Raw genomic sequence first — 19,000 nt, 5'->3', positions numbered from 1 at the left:
ATCAAAGGTACGCCATATCTTTTCTTATTGCATATTTGATTTATTTCATTCTATTCATTTACTGCTATGCATGTACTGGTCATTATTACCTGAACTTCTACCTGTTCTTTACGACATGTGAGGACACATGTCATACTTTAAGTAGGGGGCGGGGTAATCCATCTTTTAAAACCTGTCTTTTCGCTGCTGCCATAACTGCAAAATAATCTTTCTTTAATACTTTTCTGGTACTTTCCAACTATGATCGCATGTCTTTCTTTATTGCATAATCACGATTAAGACTGCTTGTTCAAAAAAGTTCATTTTTGGAAAAGAAAGAAAGAAATGTGACGACACGAAAGAGGAAAAAAAATCAGAACAGAAAGGGAAGCAGAGAATTTGAATCTTTAGCAAGGAATCGAGTTCAGCTAAAGGAAAACTGCAAACATGGGTGGTTAGTTGGTGCGACATGAGCCTATAGCTCATGAAACGTTATTGCAAAATCCACAAACAGTCCATGCATTCAGCCTCTGTGGATGGTTAAATTATTTCTTGAGCTTAAATGATTTTGATGAGGAGGCTGCTGCAGAATTTCTAAGAACCCTTTCTGAAGGGAAGCCACCGTATGGGGTCTAACGGTTGTTGCAACTGAAAATAGAATTGCAGAAGTAACTGGGCTTCCAACCATTGAATAAAACTTTTCTTCAGACGCTGTAGCTGCAAGGGTTGAGTTTTCAATGCCTACTAATGGACCTCTGGAAGTCTCCAAGCAGGGATGCAAGCGCGTATTATTGCCTCCTCCTTATTCAGAGTATGCTACTTACATAATCAGGTATTTGACCTGTGAAGGCCATTTTTCCTATCTGCATTCTCATCATTTTAAATTATTGAGCCATATGAGGCATGGGTTAGTTATAAATGTTTCGAATTTCTTATTAAAATTTTTAGAACACAATGCCCACGGAACTCAACAGGGGAAAGTTAATTTTGTCACTCATCATGGCCTTATTAAATTACTGATTGAGCGCTCTTTAAGGGATGTCTCATCTCTCTCCTGGCAACAATTTGTTGCCCAAAAGAGTTTGCAAATTCCACAACCCCTAGGGTACTTACCCCACGGCCTCAGAAAAAGAAGAAAGAAAGTGTATCTACCAGTAAAATAGGGCAAGGGTCATCTACTCCTGTAGCACCTGGTCCTGCAGCTTTCTCCCCTGAATCCTCTGCTAGGGTACAAACTAGGTCTGCCACTAGGAGTGAGAAGTGAAAAACAAAGGCAGAAGGGTCCCCAGAATCTGACCCTCATTCTTGGAAAAGGCAATGCCCTTCTCCTGCAGCACCTTCCCCTGCAGCTGTTTCTCCTACAGCAACGCCTGTTGCTATTTCTAGTTCACCGTCATCCTCTGGTAGGGCAAAGCCCTCTAAATAAACAAGGAAGAGGAAAGCTACCGGAACACCTCCTGTAGCCGCATCAGTGCCAAGAAGGTTTTCCGCAAGGAAACAATCTAAGACCTCCCCTACTTCACCGCAACCAGAGGTGATTGTAATTTCAGAAGGGTCTATTGAGTCTAAATTTAATGTTTCTCAGAATGTGTTTGAAAATGCTGCCTAGAGTTCGTTCGTTCCTGAAGAGGAACAAGTTGAGACAAAAGAAACAGGGCATAATGAGCAAGGGTTACCAAATCTTGATGATTTGGCTACTGCTGCTATGCAATTTTCAGAGGAAGCACAAACTTCTCCACTACAGGAACAAGAAGAATTTATCTTGCAGCAAGAGCAAGAACAGACTGAACAATTGAATGTGCCTAGTGAAATTGTATCTCATCCTACAATTTGTAAAGCCATTGTTGTGTATAAGAGAACATTTTTAATGGAGTTTTGGGAATATGTTAAAGCTAATTGGGAAACAGTTACATTGCAAACCTTGACTTTCCGATACATAGCCCAGACTGACATGCAGCAAAGTCTATGGGAAATAGAAAAGAAGAAATTGAAAAAGAAAATTGAAAGTCAGAAGTAGGAAATTGCTGAGTTGAAGGAAAAAATGGACGAAATGTTGAAAGTAACTGGTCAGATTATGGAATGTAGACCTCCACCGAGAGTTTATGCTCTGTGCCTTAAAGAACAGTTTTTATGGTTCCAATTGATGAGAATTTTCAGAAACCAAGATCCTATAATTCATACTGCCAAAGAATTCTATGAAGCATACTAGGCAGCCCCTAACTGGTTAAGGAATTCTCTCTGTGAATTTTATTTGCATGGCTTTTTAATACCATTTGAAACAGAATGGAATCCTTTTCTATATATTGGTGATATTCATTTCAGAGCATTTATGTCATGGGTAGCAAATGAGACGAATTATGGCAGACAGTGGGAAACATATGAGGACGCTGAGAAAACAAAGCTTGTTTTATTACGATCTCACAATTCAAACCCTTATGCAATGTTGAAAGATTGGTTTACTCTGACATATGGTATTAATAATGCTTTAGCAAGAGAGAAAATATTTGATATCAGAAAACAAGTATATGATGAATTCTAGGCACAACAATATTCATTTTAGAAATTGGCATTTACCAGAAGTGAGAAAAGATGGGAAAGGTTAACTATTGGGTTAAGAAAGTCAGAACCGCATGGTCCCTTAAATTTCATAGTAGCTCTCAAACGAACCAGTAGATATATTCAATTTGGACTTCAAACAAGATTTGAAATGTGGTTGCCACTGACATTCAGACCCCCTGTGCTAATGTGGCCACTTTATCCTCACCAAGCTACAAATCTTAACAATGAATTAGAAGACCAAAGGTATGGAAAATGTCGGGATTTCAGAGGATTTTATTATAAGTTTAAAAATCCATTTCAGAGTCATGTAGCAACCACCGACTTCAGAGAAACCACCAGGAAAGTTAATGCTAGAGGACCAGCATTGGGCTAAGTAGGGGGCAGTGATGAGCTTAAAATATGCTCATAATTTGGATGTTATGATTAACTTTTAAATGCCTTTACTTTTGTTATTTCATGGATGTTCAGACTTTGTGAAACCTTTTTGGGATATCCTGTAGCAAGATACTTTTATATTCCTGCAGCTCTTTGTGTTGACTTGATTGCATTTATTGCCCCGTTGACCCCCTAAAATGACTGGTATATCGTATACAGTTTTTGAATGATGAAGTAAATCTAAAATGTGTGATTAATGAATAGATATCGTGTATGTGCCATATGCCTTTTCTGTTGCCTATTACATTTTGTTTCATAGGTTGTTGAAGAACGATCGAGTCAAGCGCAGCCAATCTCGGCCTTGCAGTAAAGTCCATTTCCTGCACGACTTCGAGGAAGCTCCGGCGAAGACTCTTTGACCAAAATTATGGGAAAGAATTTTAATGACAAAGAGTGAAGCGCTAGATTCTCTCTGGATCGGGTTGAATGCATAAATTCATTTATGAAGTTTGTTCCTTGATTCGAGGATATGTTTTACTTCCACGTCTTTCTTTGATGGGGTTAGTTAGTTAGTTGCTCTCCTGTTTTTAAATAAAGCTTCTCCTCCTGCGCGAGAGAGGAGTAAGAGAAGGATAGAATAAGAATAGTAAATGTCATGTAAGAATGAATATGATAATGAAAGACAGAATCTGTTTAACCAGAAGCAGAGTTTGTTGTTAGTTTCCATATCAATAAAACAATGTATATCATTCTGTTTTTATGAATAAAGTTCAATGAAGTTCTGAGTTTAGCATCTGCGTAATCAGGAGATGCTTGCTAAGGGGGCCCACTTAGTAGGTATCTGTAGCTAGTTAGTTAGTTGTTCTTTCCTGTTAAGCTTCAGTTTGCTTTCATCTTTAAAGTTTTTATACAAACTCAGCTTTACATTGCTCCTGCAGCACAAGGAATCCATCACTGTGTCTGTTCCTGTAACATAAGGCCAGTTCATAGTTTGTGTTTTAGTTGTAGTTATTATGGTTTCTATTGTAATCAAATCATAGTTGAGTTAAAGAGATTTGCATTACCTTCCTGTAGCGTAGGTAGGATTTCTTTTCAGTATGTATTTCCGCTAAGATTTGACCAAAATGAGTTTCTAGTGCATATATTTTGTTGCACCATTTAAAGTATACGTCCCCTGGTTTGACAAGTAAATGAACGTCTATAGAGAGAGATATTGGTCACCTGTTGGAATGCCCAATTCCCAGGAAAGGTTTTACTGTGATTTTCATATCCTTTTGTGGGCGCGACCATCAATACCCATTATGGAGATGCATTGGTTTTCATCCTTCCTAAAAATCTCCTCATAAACTTCTTGTAATCCCCCACACTCTTCCTTTCCACCAGCTCTCCATCATTCTGAAGACCAGTTACCTTCGCAATATATTCAAGAGTAACAGTGAAGGAGATTCTACCAACCGTGACCTTCCCATTCTACCAAGAGTTGCAGACCCTGGCAGAGAGCTCCTTGTTGTAGCCTTTAATCACTAAGAAGAAAGGGGTAAAACTCAATTCATGAGAAATTTCCCACAATTCCTTATTATCTTTAAGTCCATCATAATTTTTAGGTTTATTGCATTTGAGAGGGCCTCCCATTTCAGAATTTATTTGAGTAGTGGGAACAAAGATTTTGTGAAAGCGACCAGACAGAAGATTACAAATTTTCCATTGGTTGCTTCATTTGGAATATAAGTTTTTAGAATTATCAAACCAAAATTTAATCTTTCTAGGGTACTTGCATGTTGGACACCATTTGAAATTATTACTCATTAAGGTGATGTAAAAATATAAGTTTCTCCTTATCTTTATCATGAAATCCAAAACTTTCCTGATCCAAGAGAAATCATCATCTTAAGGCATTGTACTCACATTAGGAAAGTTCTTGTCCATGTCATAGACAACATATGTTATTTGAGTGGAAAGAAAACCCATGGGATCATGAATTTGAATCATCACAAGCCTACATAAGCTCGTGTAGGGGTCCATCACATAAAATCCATATTGACAAAAGTCCGTTAAGGTATAAAATTTGAAAAAGCCATAACTCCCACCAAGAATATCCTCATCACGCTCTTTCTTCTGACTTTGAATTTTCCTACATAGGTTAAGGCCCCACCTTGGTGGACCCAATGATCATTTAAAAAAAAGAAAGGATCACTCACATTAAACATGTTGAACAAACTCAATCTAGCATCTCTATTCCATTTCCCACCTTCTTTTTTTAGATTCTTCTTTCCTGTGCAAGGGTTTCCTTCAGCTCTCTATATTTTTTCTCAAACTTGAATACCTACCAATCCAGCCTATTGCGACTTTGATTCACTATAATATCAGTCACCTTATTACCTTATTTGTATATATGTTGTATTCTAATTTCATTGAACAACTCTTTCAGCCATTTGCATCTACCAATGGTCTCTTTGATTTCCCACAAAGGATAGATGACATTATTGAGACAATTGACAATGAGTGTATAATCTCCTTCTAGAATGAAATTTATTTTCTTGATGTCGGAGAGACATTGGAGACCCATCCGAGCCACCCAAGCTTCCACCTTGTTGTTAGTGGTAGTACCTAAACCAGATCCATACCCCACAACTAAAAATACTCTATGATCATAGATTATACCTCCTACCCTCGAGATTCCCAGATTACCTTTAGAGAAACCATCAAAGTTGCATTTAATCCATCCAACTTCTGGGGGTAGCCAAGAGCGTGAGGTTCTCAGGATCAGTTTTTATCAATTAACATTCAAAAAATTATGTCGAACTCGGCAACTTTATTTTCATCTAAGATCTAGCAAAGAGGGGAGGGTTTTGGTGAAACCAATAGAATTCGCATTCACATTTTCTTTAATTTGCTGTATGATTATGTTGGCAATAATTTTGCTACTTCTCATCTCTTCTCTGAATATCCTATTGTTGTGTTCCTTCCAAATGTTCCAAGCAATAAAAGGGGGAGTTTGATGCCATATGCTGTTAGAAATCAAGTGGGGGTAGGGGGAAATTGCCATGCCTCGATGAATTCATTGAAGTGCTTGAGTTGCACCCAATAAGTGTTAAACTTCCTCTAGATTTGATCCCATATTTCATGAGAAAAGTTACAATGTTGGAAGACATGATCAATACTTTTAGAGTCCATATAACATAGTTCACACCTATTTACCAAAGAAAACCCCCTTTTATTTAGGTTATCTATAGTAAGAATTCGACCATGATTAGTCACCCACCAGAAATAGTTAATTTTAGGAATTAACCCCTTTATTCATATAGCTTTCCATAAATCATCTTTGTTATTGTTATCCTCCAAAAGGTGATAGACAAAATTAATAGTGAACTTGCCAGAAGTACTCCATTTCTAAATCCATTCATCCTTCTCCCTAGGAGTGTAAAGAGAGTAGTTACATAACATGGCTCAGAGGTTAGCGACTTCCTTCAAGATCATACTTCTGGTGGATGGAATCACATTCGGATGAGAGGTGACAAGTTTTCTCAAATCAATCTAGGACGCAAGGCCCTGATTCCAAGTTAGAAGGCCATGCACCTGTCCCACTAGATGACAATTTAGGCACTTCTTGATGTTGTTTAGATGTGGGAGAGAATACAAAGGTTTCCCCTACACCCAAGTGTCTTTCTGGAACTTAGTCTTTCTTCCATTACCTATAATGACCTTCCCATTTATTATGATTTCCTATCTTATTTTAGCCACACTGTTCTGAATGGTTGATCCCATGGGGAGCTCCTCTTAATAAATAATTTTTTCCCCATTGTTACTCAAGAAATATTTAGCTTTAAAGATCTATGTCTAGTATTTTTGTTCCTCAAATAGTTGCCAGCCTATCTTAGTAATAAGTGCCTTATTAAATATTTTAATCTTTCTAATTCCCAATCCTCCACAATTCCAAGGTCTGCACACTTTGTCCTAAGAGACCAAGGAGAATCTACTTTTTTCTTCCATACTGGAGCAGAAGAACCTTTTTTGTATCCTTTCATTTTTTCTGCCACCACACCAGGTAACTTGAAAAGAGAGAGGTAATAAATAGGCACATTTTGAAGGCAAGATTTAACAAGTTGAATTTTACCTGCCATACTGAGAAGTTTCCCTTTCCAACCAGCCAACTTCATTTGAAATCTCTCTAGCAACCCATTCCAAAATTTCTAACTAGGGTGATTAGAGAACAGGGGTAAGCCAAGATAGGAGTCCAGGAGAGTAGCTATTTGGAAAAAAATAATGAATGATATTTTAGCTTGTAGTGAGGGTTTGGCATCAAGAAAAAATAGTTAGCTTTTCACAAAATTAATACATTGTCTAGAGATTGAAGCATAACTATCCAAGGTCTTTTTCCAAAGTTTAGGATCAAAGATAAAAGCCACACCAAAGATGATAGTATCATCAAAAAATTGTTGATGAGTGATAGGTTGTAGGGATGAAGTGGCTTTTAAGCCTTTGAGATCTCTCACATTTTAGTTTTTCAAGATTCCTCCCTAATACTTCAACAACAATAATGAAGAGATAGGGTGAGAGGGGTTCACCTTGTCTAAACCCTTTTCCACAGGAGAAATAAGCCTTGGGAGAACAATTAAAAAGGATTGAGAGGCTAGGGGTACAAACACATTGCTCAATCGAGTCTAAAAATTTACCCTTAAAACCGTATCTCCTAATAACATCAAAGAGAAAGTCCCAAGAAAAATTATCATAGGCTTTAGAAATATCAAATTTTGCAGCCATCAAAGGTTTCTTGCTACAATCCATAGAATGAACCATCCCATGAGCCACTAAGATGACATCAAGAATATGTCTTCCTTCCACAAAGGCTTTTTGATTCTTGGAGATCATTTTGTCAAGCAAGGGTTTTAATCTATAGACCATAGTTTTGGATATTATTTTATAAACAATATTACATAAACTAATAGGCCTGAAATCCTTGGTGGAAAAAGAATTTTTATTCTTCAGAATAGGAGAAAAAAATGTGGCATTAAGTTGTTCCAGGAGATAACCTGATATGTAGAAGTCTCTAGTAGCATTAAATAGGTCATTCCTAACAATATCCTAGAAGTGTTGAAAGAAAGCAGGAGCGAATCCATTCAAGCCTGGGGCCTTGTTAGGGGAGAAGAAAAACAAAGCAGTCTTGACCTCTTGCACAAAAATTCTTTTGTTGAGGTCCAGGAGATTTGAATCTTCAATAACTTTAGGTATAATTTCTAGCATGTTTCTCATATCCTAATTCACCCCTTGGGTCATAGGTTGATTAGTTTTAAAATAATTGATGGAGAGATTTGCCATCTCATCTTCATCATCCACCTTAGATCCATTCTCCCTTATAAGATATCCAATTTTTTTTCTGCTTCTATGTTTGAGAGTGGACTAATGAAAAAACTTCATTTTTTTATCACCATTCAAGAGCCACTAGATCCTCAACTTCTATTTCCAGTAAACTTCTTCTTTTTTGTTGAGTCTAAGCCACTTATTTCTAATATCCAATTCCTCCTTGGAATTTTCTTTGGAATCCTATTGTTCTTCCATTTTAGATGGGATATCTTGTAGATCTCCAATTAAGGTCTTCTTCTCCTCAAAGATATTACCAAAAGAGTATCTATTCTAGCCCTTGACTTTTTCTTTGAGAATCTTTAGCTTTTGGGTAGTTTTAAACATGGGTGTGCCCATAACAGGAGTGTTCCACCATTCTTCAACCAACCCTCTAAAGTCTTAATGTTCAACCCACATCATTTCATACCTAAATGGCTTGGGATTTCTAATCCCCAGTTCACCCATTCTTAGGATGATAGCATTGTGATCCGATCTTGAGTGAGGAGAAGATCTAAGGTAGAAAGAGTCTAGGAAGTTCCAATTTGAAGAAATCAGGAATCTATCAAGCCTTACCTAAATAAGACGATCTCCATGTCTTCTATTAGTCTAGGTAAATTTAAAACCACTGAGAGGTATATCCAAGAGACTAGTGGAGGCTATGAAGTCAGCCAGCTCACCCATACTATTCAAAAAATCTTCAATACCACCAACTTTATCTAAGGGATAGAGGGAAGAATTAAGATCTCTAGCAATCATCCATAACTCATCAGCTTCATTATCAATCTAGGTATTTATGGATCTCCATAATTGGGCCCTAATACTGCGAACATTAGGAGCATAGACATTAACAAGGGTCCATTGAAAATTAGACATGATGTTCTTAATTTTGACAATGAGCAAGTTCTTGTTAGAAAAGACCAAGAAGCCTTCCAAAAGATTGGGATAAAAAGAGTCAAGGTTGTGATGAAAGATATTTGATAGTGTGGGATAGTATTCACTTATTGATATTAGTTTTCCAACTACTTTAGAGTTTCGAGCCTCTCACAACCAATATAATATTATTATTTTATTTTAGGATGTACAAGAGCCAATAAAAAGGGTCTCATTCCTTAAGTCTCGATCATTTATTATCATTAAAAAAATGAATCATATTGCCTTTGGATAACAATTATTATCAATTTCATCAATCATTTTTAAATAAAAGTATTTTGATTGATTTACAAAATAATCATTAATGGCCCTTTTCATGGTTCTTCCTAAAGATTCCACCATGATAATAAAGAGAAAAGGAGAAATAAAGTCTCCTTGCTTAATTCCTTTATGACTTTTGAAGAATTCTAAAGGAAGATGCATAAATAATTAAAAAAATATTAGGGAATAAATAAATTGCAAAATGATATCCACAAATTTTATTCCTAAACCAAAACCATATAAAAATCCCAAAATTAATTTCCAATTCACACTATCATAAGTATACATGATATCAATTTTAAGCAAAAAAAATAGTTTTGTTTTTAAGAGAAAGAGAATGGATATTTTCATGTACTATAAGATTGCAATCAAGAATATCCCTATTAGGACCAAATCTAATTTCTTGAATAGAAATAATATATGAGGCAATAGATTCCAATCCAGTTAGCAAAAATTTAGAGAAGATTTTATAAATGGGTTTGCATAAGTTGAAGGGTCTAAAGCCTTCAAAACTTCTAGTTGTAAGTATTTAGGGATAAGAACAATGAAAGCAATGTATAATTCCTTGAGAGTATTTATAATACAAAAGATCCCCTTAGTAGTATCAACAACATCTTTCACAATAGGGTAAAATTACAAAGCCCTGTTAAATTTAGGTCAACTTATCATCAAAAGTGCATTTTAGTATTTTGATGTAAAAATCAGTTGTAGTCAAACATATGAGGTGGATAGATTTATTTATGTTAGATATGTCTACAAATTTTCCAACCAAAACTATTAACTAAATGCATATTTAACACCACATTGAGGAGAATTTACCAAAAAGTATGAAATTATTCAAAAAATATTTATTTAAAACTATAAAAATACCCTTTTTAAATATGTAAGTGTAGTTTAAAAAAAAAAACTTTTTAAAAATATTTTGATTATTATTTATATTTAATTTTTTAATTTTTATTAAACTTATTTAAAAATTAGAAAAAATTGATACACTAGATTATAGATTTCATGTCAAGATGGTTTAGTTTTTTTTTTCTTTTAGATAAATTGTTAATTAGAAAGGTGATGTCAAATGGAAATTTTTTATTCTCAATACATGTGCATATTTATGTTTATTTTAAAAAATGCATTTATAAAATTGAGAAAAATAAAAATCATGTACTAAAATTCAAATTTGTAAACACACGCAAAAACTAAATGAAGAAAATGAAAAACTTACTATATAGAAAGAAATGTTTTATGTAACTTTGTTTTTCAAAATTGTATCAACAATTAACTTATAGTGTTAGTTTCTTTAAAAACTATACTATAATATTTTTGTTTTAAGAGAATAAAAATATTAAATACATGAAAAATACACATTTTAAATATGATACATATTTTTATTTTCTAGTAATTCAAGTCAAAACTTAGATCAAAGATGGTCATTTCCTTTATAAAAGTGTGAGATATCTTTGTAATTTTACCCAAAAATATAATAGAAACTTTGGAATAACTTGAATCAAAGTTAAGCTTAACACTGAAGTTTGAGGTCCATATACAAAAAAAAAAAAAAATTTAGAGAAAAAATTAGATCCCTCCATAAGAATAACTCATTCATCCTCAAGAATTGAATCATTATTATGGATAAATTTGATTTGATTAGTTACATGATGCTCGAGAGTAGAAATATGGTAAAACGTGATATTCTTGTTGCCACTTTCAATCTAAACAATTCTAGAACATCCAAAATTTACTCGTTACTATCATGGATTGTAGAAATTTACAAGAATTAACTCTCTAACATCATTTCTAAAAATATTCTTCTTTAGAAATAATATTGTGGAGATGGGAAAAGAGATCATTCTCTTAAGCCTAAATTGGTGAATTTAAACCTTTTATCTAAATCTCCTTCTACAACCCATTAAATTTATACCTAATAGATTCCTTTTCTCTAAAAATTTGGTCAAAGAAGCATTAATTGTACTTCTAAACATTATCTTTCACGAAAGACCAATATCTAAGGAACTTTGAGCATAGACAATTCCTCAATCCTAATTTGCCACAGTTCTTTAATCCTTCATCTAAGGTTTTGACATATGAACCACATCTTTATAAAAATAAAAGGGAATTTTTTTTGTATCCAAAAACTTAATAGTGAAACCAATTAGAAAATAATTGGATTCTATCCTAGTGAGGGCCAAGAGAGAATAGGAGAAACAAGTGAATGAGTCAAAATAAATGAGAGTAAAGTCTAGTTTTACTTGAATAAGATCCTCCTGCACATAATGATTAGACAAATTATTTGAGACACCTTACAGGTCCACATAAAATAAATATTGCTACTTAATAAAATCAATCAGATTATACCTATTATCCATAGAGGCTTGATATTCCACCAATTTCTTATCTTCTTTAAGATAAGTATTGCAATCCCCCATAGCCTACTAATTTTATACTTGAAAAGAAAATTTGGAAATTCCCAATTTGTTCTAGATCTTCTTCCTCACATTATTGTTATTAGGAGCATAAATATCATAAATAACACAAGAATTATCACCACTTAAATGGTAAGATTGAGTAGTTAATTAATTAGAATCTCGTCAAATCCACACCTTTAATAATTTCCATATTCTAAAATGCTGAAAGACCACATAAAGAACCCTTTACATTACGTCCATGAATACCAAATTCCTTGAAATAGTGGTTCTTAATATCTTCCATCTTATCATACTATGTTTTAGTTTCTTGAATAAGAAAAATATCAATCTTATGATCCCACATCAAATTTGATAAGAGATCATGCTTGTGGAGTTTATTTAATCCTCTTTTACTCCATGATATAGTTTCATTATAATTTATATAGTGTTTCCCTTGAGCATATATGAAATACTGGTTTCAAGATCCCTTTAGCAGTTTCTAATTTACTCTCCTTTTCCCTATTATTTTGGGATAATAGTTTACACTTACCCTTAGGTTGTGACCCAAAATTTACCTTCTACTTATTCCTAGTGATTGGTCCCTAGGATAGGGTAGGGGAATGTGGGTTTTTTCTATTCTTGGTTTTAACTATTATACAAGAGCCTAATTTGATTCTCCCATCAGAATAGTGATAGAAATTGCAACCATTTTCAGAACCTAATGAACATCACTCTTCTCAATAGAAATTCCATGCTTGCATAACTTTATAGAGTTTTTGGGTCTATCCTTGTAATCCTCTAAACCTCCCTCATTATATTTTGAGGAGGAATCCGGGTTAGGATATTAGACAACAAACTGAGTGCCATAGCCTAATTTAAAACAAGACTTTATATTAAAGGGAGGAGCCTCATTCTTAAGTATTACACTTGAAGTTGGGTGAGAAAGATCTTGGAGTTCTTTAGAGATGTTTGCATCACTAAGAGAAACATTGAAAATAATAAAATAATTTTCTATAGAAGAAAAATCCTTAGCAAGGTACCCCTTTATTTAGCAGCTTCATTGACCTTCTCCTTCCACTCCTCTTTTATGGGATTGTGCATCTTACTTGGGAAATTCTTAGCCCAATAATGGACTTCTTTTACAAAAAAAATAGTCAAATGAATTAAATCAAACTCTACCAATTAGTCCTATCCACCAAGTGTAAATTTAATTCTTATTGATGCGAGTAGTTTCGAGACTACTTCAGACTAATATAGATTCTATCATACACTAAGTTCTTCTTGGATATAGTCATTTCATCCATGGTAAAAAACTAACTAAAATGTCAAAATTACCCTTTAGGACACATTGGAAGATTGGGGAACCTAACCCAAACTAGAATCAAGCTAAAAGAGAATTTAGTAGTATTAAATCTAAGTTCCTATTTTTGAGAGTTGAAATAGATTTTCCAATAAGCGATGGCTCTATAGAAATAATAGAACACAAATACTCCTCCCATAAAAAAGAGAAAGAAAGAAAACTTCTAGCCATAGGTAAAATATCAACATATACTTATGTTTTCAATTTTTTAAGGGCTAAAGCTCTAACCATGTTGACATTCTATATAAGACACATAAATCTACCCACCAAAGTTATATACATTATGGAAATACTCTTCTCGTTGATACTATTAGGAATAGAGATAGAGAAATCACCACTATTAGGATCAGAGTCACAAAGGACAAGAGGGGAAGAGATTTTACCTTTATGTTTAGCACAAAAATGAGAAGACTTTTTTGGGCATTTCTTACTCTCCTCAGAATTACTAAAGATAAAAAATTAACTCTGGATAAGGTACTTGATGATATACCTCTTACCTCTAGAGGTACCTTCAAAGCCACCTCAACTTTAAATTCTAAGCCATGAACTAGAATCTCTAGGATAGAAGGCATCATGCCCTTAAGTTATCACCACCAAACTAGTAGAACCACTTTTGACAACCCCTCCCTTACTGTCTCCAACCCCATCACCATTATTGCCATTCAGATTTAAGCTCCCATTCCCTACTCTTTTCTTAATTAAAATATTAGATCCTTCCTCAAAACCTACTCCAATATTCACCTTTTATTGGTTTGATTTTTATTAATTTAATCAATTTTTATTTCATATTACATTTGCAATAAAATCTATATGGTAAATCAAAATACTAAAAACATAAACTTTTAGTTAAGTGTTTGATCTTTATTAGAATAGCATGGAAATGACTTGGACCCATTACATTTTAGCCATCAAGGAAAATGGGGTGAACCTCACAAGGTGTTAGATTAATTAAAAAAATAAATATCAATTGACGAGGTGTGGGATTGTTTTAGCTAAATGTTTATTTTGATTAACTAAAGTTGGATATGCCCGCATCAATAGATAATCTCAAAGCAACAACAAAATTACATGAAGGATGTGCAAATGGTAAAAAGAAACCACTACCAAATATAGAAAAAAATCCAACAAGGTGAATAAAGAGCCAACAACTAAACTAAAAAACTAGCATACAGTAAAAAATCAGATCCACTAGAACAAAAAACAATGGCCCAACACAGAAACAAAATGATGGTCTAGTACTTGGGGGTATCCTTTTCCTATCAATCTTGGCACAAACTAATTTCTTTATAAAAAAGGAAAAAAAATTCTTCAACCAATCCCAGAACTAGAGGAGACCAACGCAGAGTCAGGGTGGCCTTGACCAGCAAAGTGGTAGGGCCAGAGCCCATGGCCAAGGACTCTATGTGTCTTTTTTTTTTCCCCCTTCTCCTTTACATCTCATCATGGATAGCCCATAGGGAGGCATTGTTCTTGCTATCCACTCCCTGCAAGTGCACTTAACCTTCTCAATATGTTTTTTAAAGGCCTCTTGATGTTTCTTGATCCTAAAGTCCATTTCACCAATCTTTCTATCCATTGTTTCACACTATCCCATTACACCCATAAGATCATTGGTTTTTTCCCAGACTCTTTCCTCATCCAACTCATCAACTCAAGTATCAATCTTGGCTTCATCCTTAGTTGCCACTTCTAGTCAATTTATTTTTTTGACAACCTCATTCATCTACATAAAGAGTCATTTAATCAACTCTTCATGTCTTTGAAAATCTTCATGCAAGTCATTCACATTTTGTTTCTAGAGACAAAGTGGTGCTTTGGGGATTAGAAATACCAAGAAAGGGGTGATTTTTGTAGGGGACCAATCTGATCTTGAGGTATCTAAAAAGTTTGAATCCTCTAAAGATAGATACTTATAGCCAAAATAAACTATCTTCTTGACCACATCCTTCTCCTTTTTGGTAGCAGCAATGACCCTAAATTTGGCCATTCGAGTAAGGTTTTCCCTAGTGGGCATATTAGAGCCAAATTGGGGCATAATTTGTTCCTGACAATTAGAGGGGGTACTAATAAGGTCAACAATAAAATTAGGATCATAGGTAAACCCAACCATAATGGAAGGGACCCCACAAGAGGGGGATAAATCTAGGTGGAAGTTATACATTCTCCCTAATAAGACATTTGTAGAGAGGGGGTTTACCCTTTTCTATGGTTTTGCAAATAGACTAATACAAAGAAGGCATAATCTACAAGGGGAAATTCATTCTTACTCCAAACTGTAGATGATCTAGTATGGGAAAAATCTACATGTGGAACCCTTTTTCCCTATCATCCAAGGTGACATACTTCATGATCAATAGAGCCACATCCTTAAAAATTTTGGGGAGATCCTCCCTGTTGTAGCCACTTTGGAGCTTGGAAACTCTTTCTTTCGGTTGAAAAAACTAATCAAAATTACCCTTGTAATTCTCTTTGGGTTTTTTGGGGAAATGAGAAAGCATCTAGGGCTAGCCATGTCACCTTCACAATAGTCTCCACCGAAACCACGAAAGTAACACTACCAATCTTCACATTTCCATTGTCCCAAGCATTAACAAAATCAGTAGAGAGCTTATGGTCATGGCCTATCATCCCTTCAACATAATTATCTAGGTTTCCTTTAATCTCCTTGTCCCACAACTCCCCATTTATCTTATTTTTAGAAAAGATATCGGTCAAATTGCTACCCATATATGCAATATACAAAACTAGGTTGAGAAAGTGACAAGCCTAGGGATGCAATGGCAGGTAATACCATCAATGATTTTTTAAATCCTAGTGACTTAACCAACAAGGAAAGGAAAGAGAAAGAAGGTCAAGTACAAGAAAGCCAACTTTGGGATTATGCATCATTAACTGATGAGTCCTTCAAGATCATGGCATATGACTCCATCGAGATATCATGCAAGTGGGTGGAAAGTTTCAAATTCTTAACATATGGGCCCATCCCCACCAACATTTGCACTACATAATTTCCTTCTCATGTCACATGGCAAAGCCTCACATCTCCCAGAAAGTGAATGAGCTCGTGATACTTGGCAATGAGTGGGATAGTTTTCCAATCTGTTTTCCCTGCCCTTCTAAGCATCATGATGGTATTACTCGAGTCACCTTCAAAAATGATACACTTAAGTCCCTTTTCCTTGGCCACGATCAATCCATGATACACAATTGCTAGTTCAATGATGCTTGAAGTTTGTATCCTAAGGTTTGCCACATAGGAAAGGATTAGCTAAATATTTGTTCATATTAATAGCTAATTGTTAATTTCTATCATTTACTATAACACAAGTTTAAAAAAATCCTTCATATATATTATCCTTTTGGAAAGAAACCCATATTTTCTAAACAAGTGTGCAATTGTATAACATACTCCAAAATAATGTTTGAAAAATAATTTAACACTTTCAACATTTAAAATAAAAATGATTCTTTATTCTTAAACTTATTGAAAAATAAGTTAAATTTAATATTGCGATTAAACTAAAATGATGAAATTAAAATATCAAAAATTTTTAAAACATTTACAAATAATTTAATATTATGAATTTCTAATAATTCAAAAGAATATAAATTCATATATTTAATGTTATAATGAGGGAAAAAAAGTTATTAATATCTAATTAAAATTGTATATTCTATTTTTTAAAATATTATTAAACTTATTTTGTATATTTTAAAAATATTTTTAATTTAATAGATTTAAAAAAAAAAGAGATTGTTTTTTTTTTTTCACCACTAGACCAACTCAAGTTGTACAAAAATAAGATAGTTTTTACTCCGATTTAACAGATATAATTAAATTGATCTCTAATCCTAAATAATTTCAACTTTCTAGCTAAATATAAACATTATTAATCTTATATATATATATAATATTACTGAAAATTATCCATAAATTGTGAAATTATAAATCAGCGCATACATCTTAGGAAGATTTGAAACTATAAAATACCACTTGAAATTGTAGAAGCTGTCCAAATACCATCAAAATCAGCTTTACAAGAAATGAGTTCGGCCCTACTAAGACAGTTGGCCCCTCATTGAAATTTGAGGAAGCATTTACATAAATTGCATACATACCAAGACCAGTATGGAAATCAGATTTACGGTTGTTAAAAGCGGTGCCTTGATAATTTTACCTAGCCTCTACTTCGGTAATCGAAGCTTCATTTACTGAACGAATACCTGAAGAAGATGATGTAGTTGCAGCTGAAATCTGTGATGTTGTTACGATTTTATGCTCCTCAATCCCCCAACTTGGCATTGACTTTGGTTCTGATTTTGAAGAATGGCTCTTACCTGTACTTACAAAAGCAGGCATTGAAGGATTTGGCAATGTCACTGAACTGCTAGAGATCATCGTAATAACATCAGACATAACTGGACGAAGTGTTGCATTTGCTTGTACACATAGAAGCCCAACATGAATGCATCTTAAAGCCTGCTCCTCACTGACTCCCGATGCCTCTGAATCCACCATATTCAGCGTATTTCCTCCCTGGAACAGTTTCCATGCCTGCATTACACGCCATTAAATCTTTACAATCTGGCTCCTAACACTGAAAAGTAACAATTCAGAGAAATGGGTAGTTGGAAATCCAATTTCTTACCCATTCTACAAGGTGTTGCATATCGTATGGAAGATCAATATCATTGTTTTTCCTTCCACTCACGATCTCGAGCAGCACTACTCCAAAACTATAGACGTCTACTTTAACAGACAGCTGCCCTCTCATTGCATACTCTGGAGGCATGTAACCGCTGCATTGAAATTCGAATTGTTATGAATGTTAAACCATGAACTATTTAAATCTCAAAGCACACAAATTGCACTATTTTTATGTTGCTTACTATGTGCCTGCAACTCTTGTATGGATGTGTGTCTTGTCTTCAGGAAAAAGTTTGGCTAAGCCAAAGTCACCTATCTTTGGAATGAGTTTGTGGTCAAGCAAAATATTGTTTGCCTTAATATCTCTATGAATGATTCTCAATTGTGACTCCTGGTGAAGATAGAGAAGCCCACGAGCAATTCCAGTGATGATATTATAACGTTTTTGCCAGTCTAACTCTTTGCGCTTCTCTACATCTGCAAGCCCAATTAGAAAATATTAATCAGCTATTCATCTTTTCCAAAGTAAATTGAAGTTCAATGGCCACTTACCAAATATAAATGTGTCTAAGCTCCTGTTAACAAAATAATCATAAACAAGCAACCTTTGATCTCCCTCTACACAACAGCCGAGCAGCCTTGCAAGGTTTCGGTGCTGAACATTAGCCACCAATTTTACTTCATTCATAAATTCTTTCTTCCCTTGTTTAGATTTGGCAGAAAGCTTCTTCACTGCTATCTCATTTCCATCTCTAGTGGTCCCCTGAAACATAAAAAAAATAGATTTAAAGCTATCTCATTTCCATCTCTAGATATCCCATAGATCTGTCCATATGTTATTAAATAGATGATACTCTAAACCATAAATAAAGTGTCAACCCACCTTGTATACAGCACCAAAGCCACCCTCCCCAAGCTTATTGCTGTCATGAAAATTTTGTGTGGCTTTTACTAGAGCTTCTAAGCTGAAGACCAAATTATGTTCTTGCATTAACTCAGATTCAGGGGATACCCCATGCATCTCTGTAGCTGCAGAAAACAATCAGAGAAAAGTGGGTAAGCTTGCAGAATTTGTTACACTAAAACCACAACCAGCAAAACTGAAAACCAGAAATACATTTTGAAAGGAGCACCTTGGTTAGGAGTAGC

General features: G+C 34.5%; 1 protein-coding gene across 1 annotated transcript; it reads right to left on the bottom strand.

Moving 5' to 3' along the window:
* Positions 1–17,377: 17,377 nt before the first annotated feature.
* On the bottom strand, positions 17,378–18,781 carry LOC131874922 (cysteine-rich receptor-like protein kinase 44). Its single transcript, XM_059218882.1, has 5 exons — positions 18,749–18,781; positions 18,404–18,614; positions 18,094–18,328; positions 17,853–18,003; positions 17,378–17,758 (listed from the first exon to the last, which is right to left on the bottom strand). The coding sequence occupies exons 1-5, from the start codon at positions 18,779–18,781 to the stop codon at positions 17,378–17,380; spliced, it is 1,011 nt and encodes a 336-aa protein (XP_059074865.1).
* Positions 18,782–19,000: the final 219 nt, after the last annotated feature.

Source organism: Cryptomeria japonica, chromosome 4 (assembly GCF_030272615.1).
Source record: "Cryptomeria japonica chromosome 4, Sugi_1.0, whole genome shotgun sequence".
NCBI lineage: Eukaryota > Viridiplantae > Streptophyta > Pinopsida > Cupressales > Cupressaceae > Cryptomeria > Cryptomeria japonica.
Note: the sequence above shows the minus strand (reverse complement) of the source record. Positions and strands in the feature narration are given on the sequence as shown.

Bases quoted from the DNA above. Each gene is read 5' to 3' on its own strand.
- LOC131874922 (XM_059218882.1), bottom strand. From the start codon at position 18,781: ATGACAGCAATAAGCTTGGGGAGGGTGGCTTTG. The intron at 18,329-18,403 runs GTAAGTGGCCAT...TTGGGCTTGCAG, and splicing joins CTTAGACACATTTATATTTG to ATGTAGAGAAGCGCAAAGAG. The intron at 18,004-18,093 runs GTAAGCAACATA...ATTTCAATGCAG, and splicing joins ACAAGAGTTGCAGGCACATA to CGGTTACATGCCTCCAGAGT.